The sequence below is a fragment of the Xiphophorus hellerii genome, chromosome 22, assembly GCF_003331165.1.
Source record: "Xiphophorus hellerii strain 12219 chromosome 22, Xiphophorus_hellerii-4.1, whole genome shotgun sequence".
NCBI lineage: Eukaryota > Metazoa > Chordata > Actinopteri > Cyprinodontiformes > Poeciliidae > Xiphophorus > Xiphophorus hellerii.
In genome coordinates this window covers 18104224-18118480 of record NC_045693.1, presented here as the reverse complement: position 1 = coordinate 18118480, position 14257 = coordinate 18104224, and the positions used below count along the sequence as shown (strand labels likewise).

Here is a 14257-nt window from a genome sequence, read left to right as displayed (position 1 = left end):
CTGCAGGAGTAACCTCTAATCTCTGTGGTCAACAGGTCGACATCATTGAACTGCAAATCACGATGATAAAGCAGAGTGACTATGTGCACAGAGAAAACGTGCGATGGAGGGGTTTTGTGTGAGGAGGTAATGGCGCTGTACAAAAACACACACAATCCCAGTAAACTCAGGAATAAGTGCCAACAGTTGAAGCAAATCTTGGCCATGGGCAGACACTGATGTCAGCGCTGAAACATTGCTGCCAAATTAAGCTCCGAGTTGAAAATGAAAAGACTAAAACTTCACTAGAGTTTTACTTGAACAAACAAACTTCCTGAGTTTTACAATTATTACAGTTGTTTTTATGTGGGCGGCTAATTCATCATTTGCTTCAGTTACTAGGGAAGTGCAAATAATCTAAGGAATTAGGGTTAGGGTGTACATGTGTACCAAAAAGTCTGGCCTTGCATGAAAAGTTTTGATTGGATGAGGAATATTAAACCAGACAGAATTGTTGCGAAACAAAATAAATGCTTAAACTGAGTTATTTGTACATAATCTGAAAAAATATAAGGTTAATATCATAATACAATAGTTCACTAAAAATGCATGCAGAGCTTAGTTGCATACTAAGATTGTTACAAGTTAAAATATAGACCAATTTGGCATTTTATATTTTAACCTTTAAATATCAGGTCCTAAATATTTGAAGTTTTCATAGTGGTCATTTCCCTGAACACTGACCTCAGCACTGGAGACAGTCTCTACCATTTGCTTCATACATTGGATCTAAAAAGCTTACACAGCCCTGTTAAAATGCCATGTTTTTGTGATGTAAAAACCATGAGACTAATATAATTGTTTCGGACCTTTTCCCACTTTTAATGAGACATAAAGGCTGTCAGGGAGAATCACTCAATTTGACCCATCATTCAGTTATTTTTATTTATTCATCTTACAATTTCCCTACAAACACATTCAAATATTGAATAAGTGCCATTATTAAATATTTTTAAATAATCTAGTATTATTATGCTAATTAAGCTGCGGACTCCTTTTCGCCAACAACTTTTCATAAGACTTAAAGCAACAGAACTCCATCCAGAATCACCTTTTATACTGTTATAGACTATTTATCAATAACAAGATCAAATTTGGAATCTGGGATAATACTGTCGTATCAAAAGCATGTTTTGGCAAAGTTCAAATGTAATAATTATTTTTTTCCCCCTTATTAGTAATGTTACCATAGATTTTATAAAATATGCAAAATGTGCTTCTTACCACAGTAAGTATGCTATATTTATTTCAATTAATGCCAAGATTATTCTTGCTTTTCTTGCTTGTTCAGCAGCTCCCTCTGGTGTTAGATGGGTATAAAAACAACTTGTCTTGAATTATGTGAATGTTTGTCCATTGAACATTAGGTGGCAGAATCCAACAAGAATAGCAAACAAGTACTGACACTGGTGGGTTTGTGTGCCTATGAATTGTGAATCCAATACACTGATAGGATTAAAGTTAACCTGATTTTTACAACGTCTTCTGACTGTTAGCCCTGCATGGTGTAATTGGAAAAACTAGCTGTTATCTGACATTTTCACTGATTTGTAAAACATGCTTATAATCACTATTTTGAATTACACCTTACAGGGAGAATGTTCGCAGAATCACAAACAGATTTTTATACATCAGTCCAACTGCTTCTTATGAGTAGTCATTTTAAATGGTAGAGCTCCAGCATGAGTAATTGGACTGTATGGGTGGTATAACTTTTGCACCTCTCAGCTAAAGGTGGGCTGGACTGTGTCAGTGACTGCAGGAGGCTCCCACTTTGAAGTGGGATTAACATGCATGGCTAGTCGAGGTTAGAGGTCGTGGGCCTGGTTGTGGCTGAGAAGTCTCATTTTCAGTCAGAATAATAAACAAGTCCTAAAATACATTTCCTAAATTCATCTGAAGTTAAATTTGAAAGACAAAAACATGTACAAAAGAACAGAAATCTTGCAGTCAGTCTACACTGTAATTACTCCCACTCTTTGACTTTGAACTGAGCATGACTGACAACCTGACTGAGGCCTTTATCTGCCCTGAGACCTGAGCTGGCTGAATCGTATGACACCGCTGATCTCTCTTCATTTGTTCTGGCTTCATATGTCACCCCCATGACATCATTATTAATAAAACACGGTGACTTTGGACCAGAATCAATCCATCATTTCAGACAAAATGAAGCCGTAGGACCAAGATGGGGTCAACACAAATAAAACCATTCCAGGCTGCTGAACCAGACAAACGCACTCAGACATGATATTTACAGCCCACCAGACAATGCTTGGTCTCTTAAATGACTTTGCAAAAGTATTCACTTGTTCAACCTTCAACGAATTTTAAAACATAAATGTGAAATAGAACAAAAATGGTACAGGATTTCAATTGTTCTTAGAAAAAAAAAGTGTTATCCATCATTGTCCTCAGCAAGAAGATAAACCTCCAGTCTGCTCCAGTTTGCTGCCTCTAGAAGGTTTCCTTACAGCATTGCGCTGTATTAAGCTCCTACCAGATTCATTGTCCCTGATGCTGAATAATGTCCTCACAGCATGACACTGCCACCAGCATGTTTCACCTTTGAGATGATGTGTTTAGGTTTAAATGCTGTGGCAACCTTATGCCACACATTATCGACCACACTTATAGGCCTTCACAGAACAGCTAAATTTATAGCTGTAGGATAAAATTTCCCACAGCTGGACTCTACTAATAAGGTGTCTTCTAAAGTTGTTGGATGTTCTGAAATTTTATTTAGGCATCAATGTATCAAAGTAAAAAGAGGCTGATTACATATCCACACTACACTTCAAAGAAAATTGTAAAGCGTGCATCATTTTCCTTTCCAGCTAACGTCCTTTACTTTGTGTTGGTCTATCACGTAAAATACAACTGAAAATGCAGTCATGGTTTGTGTTTGTAATAAAACACAAGGTAAAAAAGTTCAAGGAGAATGAATACTTTTGAGATGGAGGTCATGATGTTATTTATAGATGTTGTTTTTTTTTATGTATTTCCAGTGACTCACTCTGTGGGAGGGTTGAGGTCCTCTGGTCGGGTTTCAAAGAACTTAAGGACCTCTTCACTTTCCGAAATGGAAGAAGGAAGTTTCATCAAAGCCTGTGGGTAAACATAGCATCTGTGTGTATTTAATTTCATTGGAAGCATTTATGACTTGTGACATTTCTGGTGAAGCTGCTCAACCAAAACTGAAGTAAGCTAGTATCTGCAAATTGAGGTAGATGAGAAGACCAGACGGTCTCAGTTTGACAGAAATTCAGTCAAAGCTTGTTAGCCAACTGCATTTATATACAGTAAAGCTTGATGCTTTTACAACAACTTCTCACTAAGAGAAAAACAAAAGCTGTTGCCAAAAGTGACACGAGTGTTCTTTTTTTTTTCCTCAGAAAAAGAAAGTCGTCTTGAATAACATTCCAGGAGTTCTTGATCATCTGAACAAAAAGAATGCAGAGGAACAGGTCTGAGCTGATGATTATACTTTTCTCCACAACTGCTGAGTCATTCCTCCTAACCCCGTATTTTCCATGTTTCTTTCATAGGAGTCTTATTAGCACTGCTGACAGGATATGACCACTACAGATAGAGAAGCTGCTTTCCTGTTGAGGCTGGTGGCGGGGGAGATTAAAAAAAGAAAAGCTGAGCCCTGCATTGAAGATACGTTGGCAAGCGTTTGCGTGTTTCCCAAACTCTATTTGGTGTGTGCTGCAAACAAATTAAAGAAAAAAATGTTTTATGCAATTCTTACGTTGCAGTAGTTATCCAGATGCTTCAGTCTTTTGACAGCTACATCTCTAATGTGACTGCGACGAAACAAGACTTTACCTGAACAAAAACAGAGCAAAAGTTGTGAAATTCAAAAGCAAAAATTGAGGTATACATTTTATCCCCCAAAAATCTTTATTAACTGGCTTGTTGACAGTGAAACCAGAGCCCCCTCATTGCTATACTCTGACACTTATCTGGGGGCTGACCTCCAGTAGAATCTAAAAAATAAATTTGACCAAACAGTTCCCTTGCAGAAACACAGCTCAGGCCATGTTGTTCCTCCAGTGTGATCAAAACAACACGGACCATGCCTGAGCTGCGAGACTTATCTAACAAAGGATCTCTTCACTACTCTCCTCCGTTCCGGCCCACAACAACTTTATCAGATTAGACAAATCCTTCTCTGCTAACCTCCTACCAACATGGCCAGCCACAAATTGATTTGGCCCGGCTACAGCCTGGTAGTTGATAAAACAATGCAGTGTGGTGGGCACAGCTGTGGACAGTGTAGGAGGGGAGACAAACAGCCGTTCTGAATGGAAATAGTCAGCCATTTGATTTAATAATTAAAAATTTGGTAAATGACATAGATTTGTTTAACTGATAGTCATATTTTTTAAGAATTCTTTGTGTTAAAGTTAATGATTGTGGTTTACAGTATATAAAAACATATGATCCAGATTATCTGAAAATCACAACATTGTATAAGAACAATAAAAAAAAGCTTTACGGTTTACTTAAAAGTTTGCACACTACACTTGGCTCCATTTGCATGAATCGCTGAATCAACGTTGAGCAGTACTGATTTGATGAGCCTGTTGCTCTGCTGAGGTGTTAAGGAATTCCAATTAACTGAACAAGGTGTGTGTATAGTTGTTAATTTATTGCCTTGTAACTGTAGAGTGAAACATTTATTACCTGGTAAGAAAGGAATGATTCTCTTCTTGGGATCCTTCTGTCCTGCCTCTATCGGGAATTTGTCAAGGATTCGCATCTGCAAGAGTAAAATGACATCAATGGTTACGGAAATGTTTCACATTCTCATAAAAAACACCTGAACTGTTTTTGATGCTAAAAGAAAATAAAATATAAAAGCTATATTAAAACACCACACCTCGTTGTTGTCTCTGTGTGTGAATTAAAATGTATTACATCTATTTGCTACTGAATTAACTAACTTCACTTCACTTTTACATGGTAAGGTTAATTCGCCCATGTTGACTAGGGAAAAAGTACTGAGGATAGAAAACTGGGCTGTTAAACAACAGACACACATAAAGTGTAAACAGCTTACACATAAGAAGCAAGCAACGAAAAAAATGTATTAAATTGTAATTGACAAACAGTATCAGCAAAACACACTGGTGTAGTTGTTTCTGCTCTCAGACGGGATTGAATTCTAATACCAGATTAGGGACAAATTTGGAAGCTTGTGCATATCCTTAGGTCATGTATAAACACATGCAATGCTGTGAAAACAATTGTCTCTTAATTTTTTTTTTTCTGTGTTTACCTCAGTCGAACCTTTCAGATTACCTAACAAATTTGGATGTCAGAAAGACACACTGCAAAATGCAGTTTTCAAGTGATGGAGTCTCAGTAGTGACTCCACGGGAGTTTCCAAAGACAAAAACCACTTCTGACCAAAAAGAAACCAGAAAGGCCAATCTTATGGCATGTTGATGATACCTGGGAATTTGGGGAAAATATTCGATGGGCCTTTTTTGGGATGTGCGTTCTGAGATAAGACTGACACACAATTTCCAAAACAGGCCATAATAACCCACAGTTAAATAAGATGGTGAAAGTGTTATGGTGTAGATCTGTTTTACTGCTTCAGGGCCTTGTCTGGCATAATTCATGGACCCATGAATTCTGATTTCTGTCAGGAAATCCAGAGGGAGAATGTCCAGCCATCTGTTTGTGACCTTGGACTGTAGACTTGGATTATATGGCAGGAAAATTATTCAAAGTGAAATCCAGGAGAAGTACGCAAGGAGGAATATCTTTTTTTTTCACAACACTGTACTGCCATACTCGGTGTATATGCTGCAAGCTTTGTGGGGTGGATGAGCATGTTCTGCTGAGTGCAGGAAACAGCAGAGAAGTGTTTCTAGTTTTCTGGCAACAAACTTTAATAATTTCATAAATACACATGAGAGACCATCTGTAGTAACAGCAGACCTGAAATCCAGATGTAGTCCTGGCTAAGACGTTTTTGCCTTGCCCTGTTCCAGATGTGCTCCCTCTAACAGCACAGAGTGTGGGTGTCAAACTGAATCACACCGAGCTCCAAGGAGGAGGAGACCTTAAGACTAGTTTCACTATAAACTGATTCAAAAAAAGAACCAGGTGGACAAACAGAATCCAGTTCGTGGGTAAAGTTGGACCCAGCCTGTCTGGGTCTGTAGGAGTTGTTTGTAAGACTTTTCCTCAAAGGGGTGGTTTGGTTTCCCATGTTGCGGTTCTTTGTTTCCCTGGTCAACTCCACTGCCTTTGCTAAATGTCAAAATTACTTGCAGGGCACAGCATTTCCTCCTCTGAACTGGGCAGCTAGGAGGCTTTGGGTTGTGTAAAAAATGACAGTCATCACTTTGTTTAGGGTGAAGCAGAGGGCAGGGCATAAAGAAAAGCATTGGTTAACCACACATGCAGACAAGCCACTAAGATTGAATCCTTTTGCTCCAAGAACTAAGAAGGGCAAAAGCTGACAAATGCATAAAAAACCCACCCTGTCTTTTTGTATGATACAAGATAAATAACAGAGTTTAACAGAAAGGGTACAAACTTCATGTTATAACAATATATTGGCAACTTCATTATTTTTTCTGAACAGGAAAGTTGCACACTCAGCTTCACACTTGAATGTAGCTAATCACCCGCGCAAGTCAGGAAAGTTCACATGATGTGTTCCTATTCAGAAATGAGGATGAAATCATCCTCCAGGACCTGCCTTGACAGTCTCCTGAGCCAACAGATTTTTATGATTTAATGTCAACAACTTAGAAAGACAACATTGCCTACATTATATTTATTATTCATTTTGGGGAGACACAACCACATGCAGTGGCTCTCAAAAGTCTTCAGTTTTCCTGTTAAAATGCCATCTTATTTCCTGAAGGCAGTCAAAATTGAGATTTCGAGTAACATTTTGCAAGAGAGCGTGGGCAAGTCATTCTTAAAGATTTTCTTGTTTTTTTTTTTGCTTGTTTTTTTTATTGAAATCTTCAGGTTACATGTCACAATAAATCTGGAATAATTTTTTCCATCACAAAAACTCTGGCTTTTCAAAAGAGGTTGTTACACTTTTATGGGCCACTATGTGTCATAACATATGTGTGTATTAACTGGCAATGTCTCCCCAGTGAAAATGTCTATGCTTAGCAGGTGCAATTATCTTATGACGCCTCTTAGGCTGTTCCCTTAAAAATGGGGTGAGTTCTCCTGAAAGTGGCACCACATAATTACTACACAAAATTCCAGAAACAGGAGAAAGCAAAGCAGGTTGTCTGAAATAATAACTGTTGACATGTTAAGCAGTTTTACTAAGCTGTGAGAACAAGAGCAGCTAAAACAAAGAGAGACTGAGAACTTCAGCGGACAAAGAAGTGCTCTGGGAGGAATCTGGGACAGGGGGAGTAAGGAGGAATGCTACAGTGGGAAAACGATCTGATTCCATCTCTGGGTTGTTATTTGACACCTACTTGATAGTTGTTTTCTTCAGAAAGGACAGTCGTAAAAGAGTTTTTTCAAAAACTCTCAGATTTGCTTCGTTTTTAATGGAAGAAAAACTCTACCATGTCACACAAATCATTCTACTCATATGTTTAGCAACTTTACCTCTGCTGGATTCAGTTTAATTCAAATATACTTTACTTATGCCAACAGGAAATTAACCCTTTCATGCATAGTGGTCACTACAGTGGACAGCTATCTAAAAGCCATTTTCTTGTGCTTCCTGTGGATTTTTATGTTATAAATGCACACAGACCACTGAAGTGGACACTAATGCATCATAAAATATACCATCAACTACTGGCCATAAGCTGCAAATACAAGAAATTATTTTTGTTAAATACAATATGGCCGACAGACAAAAAAGCATGAGAACAGACCCGGTCCCTCCTTCTACTGTAGACGACTCTTGCAAGTAAAAAAAATATTGTGACATCAGATAACCCCTAAGGAACAATACTACTGATGTACTTTTCAAATAACAACTTTGTATTTGGACAAAATTACAATTGATCACATAAAAAAAAAAAAAAAAAAAAAAATTCTTTTTACAAAAAAATGTTCCTACCTTTTTTATGCCTTAAGAAAAGAATTTTAAAAAATGGAAAAAAAATTCTGACACAAAGGATCATAATTCATGCATCAGAGGGTTAAATGTTTTGTGGAAGTATCTTCAAAGTGTCACTGTGAATGGTATTCAGTGGGCGGAAAGGATGTTTGGTAGCAGTCAGGCTTAACTTTTTCTGTGTGACAGTTTCGTAATTGTCATGATAAGCTAACAGCTCAATATCCAGGTTCAGAGGATATTCATCAGTAACATAAACAAGACTATCAGCTGTTGCCAAGCACTGCTAATCTACATGCTTTTGCTGCTCCAATTTAAACCTCTGTCTGGTTGAACAGTTAGAAGACGGACAGAATGATGTTGGAATCAGGGTTGTAATCCTCGCCCATTATGATTGATGGAAGAGACTATTTGAACTTCAACCTTGTCTCTCCACTCTTTGGTCCTGCTCCATGTTCATGAAGCCTCCTTTTCAACTTTTCTGGGATTTGGAGTCATAGTTTGGTACTATATGAGCTCATGCTAATCTGGTACTCCCAATTGAAAAAAAAGCAATGGTAATTTTTACGCTTACTCTCCACAGCAACTGTCAGAAAGAAAAAAGGTAAGAGCAAAAAGCTTTATGTCTGCACAGCATCCAAAAGCAGAGGGAATAATTGTCCAAATGTGCAACGCGTTAGCCAAAAGAATGATGAACAAAAGTCTACAAAAAGAATAAATCAGACCCGATGTAACAGAGCAACTGCCACATGCTGCCACCATGAGCAAAGCATTTCTAGAACGGGATTCAGCACAACAACTTTGCACAACAGCAAGCTCACATGATGTACCTGTGCATTTCACCTTAATACAGACGACAATTTTTGGGCCCAAAAACGCAAGCATTGTTTCACTTATGGACCTAACTTTGGACAGTCACATAAAGTCAAATATTAAATCAACTATTACAGAATTAAACATTTCTTTTCAAAAAAAGAAACAAAAGTCAACGCATTGCTTTTAATTTTTTGTAATAGTTTCTTGTCTTCTTGCCTTCGTCCAAAATAAATAAATAAATAAAATAGATACATCAGGCAGCTGTGGCTAATTCACAATGTTACTGTCTGAAACCTTCTTTATCATTATCATAAAAGTCTTTATGACTTTTATGATAATGATATCATAAAACTATATAGTCATAAAAATATTATATAGTCATAAAACTCCAGACTACTGTATATAATGTTTTAAAATCATCCCACTGGTTAATCAGCAGAGGAAGACCTAAATTAATGTCAGAGTCACTTTTCAAGTTTAAACCATCAGCTTTCTTGTGTCTGAAAGATGAAACACAAATGTACTTCCATTGCCTTTATGTAAATAACAGGGGTTTTTTGGGTTTTTTTAAACTAACTTGTGAGTAGGATGTAGGTCAGACAAATCATAATGCAGACAGAATAAAGCTGATCCTGTTCCAATTTCTTCCAAAAATAATGACGACTAAGGGCTTTTAGAAAAGGTCTCTGTCCAAAAGGAAACCAGGCCAGCATGCACACTCCCCATGTGGAAAGCCCTTAAGCTTGACGAACTAACGAGTGCACTCCCGCTTACGTCAAACTTGCAGGTCATAAAACATTTCCTTTGCACATGTAAAAGATTATTTGATACATTTTGCACAACACTGCAAAAAAGGTTTAATAAGCAACTGGATGTCTTGTCAGATGGAAATATCCCGTTCTTCCAATTGATTATAGTTTACTAGCCGCTGGGTGTCTTGTTTGCATTTCCTCTGCAGAAAATATTTGTTTATTGAGGAACAAGAAGGACACTATGTCAGTCATTTTGTAGTGACAGCCACTCATTTGTTGCTCTTCAACAAATGATTTACAGTGCCAGACGAACACATGTCTGCACCAGGAAACCACAGACGTGAGTAATGATTACGCAGACAGGAGAGATGCTCTGATGTAGTCTCATTGAGCAGCTGAATTTTCCAGGGTATTGCTAAGGGACCGGAAAACAAAAGGTTTCCTGCAAGCAGCCCATCGGAGTCAAGGCGTTCTGGAATTCAGTCTGGAAGAAGGGTTTATCAGACAGAAGCAAGAGGCATGCAGGAATGATGTGTTTTTCTAGATTTAAACCTCTCTTACATTTAATCTTCAATGTAGGCCTCATTGAAGTTTAAATTCATTATCTTTCCAACAAACAAGCTGTATCATGCGTTAATTTAAGCATTTCAGATATATCCTCTGGAGGACTTTTGCTTGACTTTTTGTGGAGACTTTGCATTCTGACAGAGGTCATGTTTTTTTCCTGTATCTGCTGTCTGGATTTCCCCTCTTGTCTTGGTTCTAAGCAGTCATCCTAAAATAGGTTTAACACAAAAGCAAAGCATCTGCATCAGCTGAGCAGAAAGCAGAGGCCTTAAGGTCACACAGACTTTATTGAGTATAATTAGCAACACTAGATGAGGCAACCCTAAACAGAAAATATCAAGTTTTGAGAAGTATTCTATAAATGTGAATTAAAGCTGTGAAAGACTTTTTTTTGCAAGCGTGACTTACCTGCAGGTCAAAAAACTTGCTATATCTTCGGTAGATGACATGGGAACTGGAGTCTGAGTAAGTCACTTTGATAAGATATACCTACAGAAGAAAGAGTAGACAAAAGAGCCTGGTTAGGGACACTTAGCAAAGGACACAAGGCACCACTTTATCCCTCCTGACTTAAACGTTCGCAGAGGTCAAATAAACAAATTAAATCTCTCTTTTTTGATCACACTTCAGACAGCTATAAGGGAATTAACAAGTAAACAACAGATTTCAAGTATTAGCTCGATAAATTCTTTAAAAATGGTTTACGCTCAAGTCAGTGTGGTTGAGAATGGGTGATTTATAACTGTTTACAATATAGCTCAATAGTTGGCTTCATAGCGGCCACTGTTAAAGATCATTTCCATTGTATCAAAAGCTTCTAAAAACAGTGACTGTGACCACAAATAAGTGATTAAGAAAATCAACTACAGGTGGAGAAATTAAACAAAGCTTATGCTAAATAAAGAACCTGATGTGTGATAAGCCAATATTACAGAACCTGTGTGTCTGTGAATTTAAAAACAGAAAGTAAAGTTGGTGTTAGTGGCTACTTAACTGATTAAAGTCTTAGTAAAAGAGTGTAAAACAGTGAAGAAATATGACTAGAGTCATCTCAAACATGGATGCTGCTGTGGAAATGGGGAATGTGGAGATAATGTTAGAAACTGATGCATTTAACTAAGTAAATCTCAATCAAAAAAAATACTGAATCACAGTCAAGATCATGCCATCTTAAAATCATGCCACATGTGCTTCTATGTTGTTGCATAAAAACTCTACCGGTTACATCCACCACTTGCCACGTATCATTTGTCAGACAAGTTAGCAGACAGATACCAATTGTGAATTCTTTTACTTTGTAATATACTGTATATACATTATGTGAATGTGAAAATGTGTATTAGTGATATGCTTTATACATTGAAAAAGGTTTTATTAAAAAAAAAAAAAACGTTTTAAATCTCTGTATGTATATAGTTTATTAATACAGATTATTAATACAGATAATGATTGAAACTTTTGTGCTAATGTGCATAACTATCTTGTCTAGTGGATACCTACCAAAACCTATCTCTCCCTCTCTGCAGATGTCAATAAAGGAACTTTGAGGTAATGCCTCCTTTTAAAACCTGACCAATTTTAAGCAGACTGTGCCTGTTTATAAATGTCCTGAAAATAAAAACATTGCCAGATGTCTGTGATGCAATGAAGTTTAATTTGGGGAGACACTTTTTGCCAACTGAAGCAAATCATCAAACCACATTACAAAGATATTTCTGCTTTGAAATATCATGTTAGTCAAATCTTCCAATATCACCATTCATCAAGTTTAATCTCCTTCCCCAAGATTTGCTTGAGCTGTTTAAACTGCGACGGACACTAAGTTGTTTATCAGGCTCAGGTGTTTTGATGGAACCTTTGGTAACAGAGAACTGAATTTTGTATGGCCTTGAGCACTAATAATGCAACACAAAAACACAATCTATAGTTGTCACATTGCCATATAACAGAGTGCAGGCAACCAAATACACAATAACATGCTGAAATAGATCAAACTCACATTCTATAAAATTAACAATTTTAGATTTATGGCCCGTCTAGTTGGCTTAATTGTTTTTTCTTAAATGACACTACAAAGGGTGGCAGAAAGATATAAAAGCAGAAAAGCAAGAAATACAATCAGTAAACAGGACATATCAAATGACACAAAGACCAGTAGCTTTTGTTTCATCCACATTTCCGTATACCTCTCAGTTTAGGTGGAACTTGTTAATCTCTGTCTATTTGCCAAGACTGCATGGTAGACTTGGTAACTGTTCTTTTAAATGCCAATCTCATTCAGCAGTAAATTTATTTCAATAATTCAATTCAAAAGCTGAAACTTTTGTAATCTATGGTTGTGCCTGGTAATATTTCTGTACTTTTGTAATTTTGAGTTTTTAGCACCAAACCATAATTGTCAACTGTAATAAAAATGAGAATGTTTTACTTTTTCAATGAAATTCCTGAAATGAATACATTTTTCAATGATATTTCAACTTGATAAGATGTCCAGTATTCCATCATTAATTTAGCAAAATATCAAAGTTGTGTTGTATATTAAATTTATAAATCATTAGGCCATGTACTACTCAAACAGACAGGCTTACTGTTAAAGACAAAAAGCATAACATGACAATAAAAAATTTTTTTTCAACCTTTGTCTCACTATTGTTGTCTAGCAATGCACATGGAATCAATGAAATACTCTACTTACAATCATAGTGTTTCAGAAGTTAGCTCTTTTACATGTGGTCTCAAGCTGCTGTGCATCAAGTTGGAAATGCAGTTTTGGTTGTGTAAACATTGTATTACGCAAGGACTGAGACCAAAGCAAGTTTTCTATCAGCACTCTATTGAGAGACAAGCAGCCTGGCGGATTAGTGTGAGGATGACTAAAGCAGTGGTACAATGTTAAATATAAGAGACGTTTGATTAATTTGGATGAAAACAAAAGTTATCTGCAAAGTGTGGCTGAAACAGGAAAGAGTTATTTCTTTCTGCTGAACTAAACCTGGAATGTTATTTTTCAGGTTTAGTTAAGTTTAGTTTAGTACGTAGAAATCTTGTAAATAAGATTTCTACGTACATCACCACTGTCATTTTGCAGCTCCTGTGCCACGTGTTCCTGGAAGAAAGTGACAATTTACCAGTGGGGACAAAAACAAAGAGCTGCTTCTTTCCTCTGTCAAACCGGACAGGAATTTCCAGTTGCTTAGCTCATATATGATAAGATCTTTTTGTCTTTGCCCTCCTCCTTCCTCAGAGGAATTTCCCAGTCAAACCTTCCATCTGGCTTTATCTCCCCTGAGAGCAAGTCTCCGGCCTATGTTTAGCAGCCTTGGGGAGGAATTCTCAGCAGGAGATGGATGATGGAATTGATTTAAACTCTCAGGTTAATCACTTCAATTGAACCTGATGGACAGATTGATTTTTCAAATCCCAAAGGAGAAGTTATCTGGGTTCACTGTGTTGAACTACTTTAAGCAGAATCATAACAGTGGACTGTAACAAGAGCTTTAACAGAGAAAAGAACAAGCTATTTCAGTATCATTTTTCCCAGAACACTAAAGTGTTTCCATACCTTTATAAACACTCAACATATATACTTAGAAAACGACACTGATTACGGGAAAAAACTAAATTTAAAACCTGACCTCAATGTCATACCCTGCAGGTGGTAGTACCACTTGGTAGTGGCTTTCTGTAGTTTTCTGAGAGGGTCCTGATTGAGCCCCAAGAAGCTAAGTCTTGACCACCAGGTGCACCACACACACACCATTTTGTGGAGTCTAAAACCAACTTAAATTTTTGAATCAGCCTTTGTCTAATATCTTCCCTGAAGCCAATTTACCATGGGAGACCCCATCCAGAGGTTGAAGCCCCCAGGCAACATCACAACCAGGATAACAGCACTACAGAAACCCCCTGTGGTTTTTGTTACAAAATCATCTCTGAGCTTTAAGAATGGTCCATCCATCCATTAGTCTCACGAATCAATGGAAGGACCATTACATAAACCATCCATCCT

The 14257-nt window shown here is 37.2% G+C and overlaps 1 protein-coding gene across 3 annotated transcripts in view; it reads right to left on the bottom strand.

Annotated features, from left to right (window-relative positions):
• Positions 1 to 14257, bottom strand: part of sh3pxd2ab (SH3 and PX domains 2Ab) — a 72479-nt gene that overhangs the window by 41819 nt on the left and 16403 nt on the right. For 2 of the 3 annotated variants that reach the window (XM_032552956.1, XM_032552957.1), the window contains exons 2-5: positions 10657 to 10737; positions 4732 to 4807; positions 3794 to 3870; positions 3056 to 3147 (exon numbers count right to left, since the gene is read on the bottom strand). In XM_032552956.1, coding sequence (XP_032408847.1) covers positions 3056 to 3147; positions 3794 to 3870; positions 4732 to 4807; positions 10657 to 10737 — 326 coding nt within the window. Of the gene's footprint in view, positions 1 to 3055; positions 3148 to 3793; positions 3871 to 4731; positions 4808 to 5997; positions 7688 to 10656; positions 10738 to 14257 lie in introns of those variants that run through there. The other variant, XM_032552958.1, reaches the window with a different exon arrangement.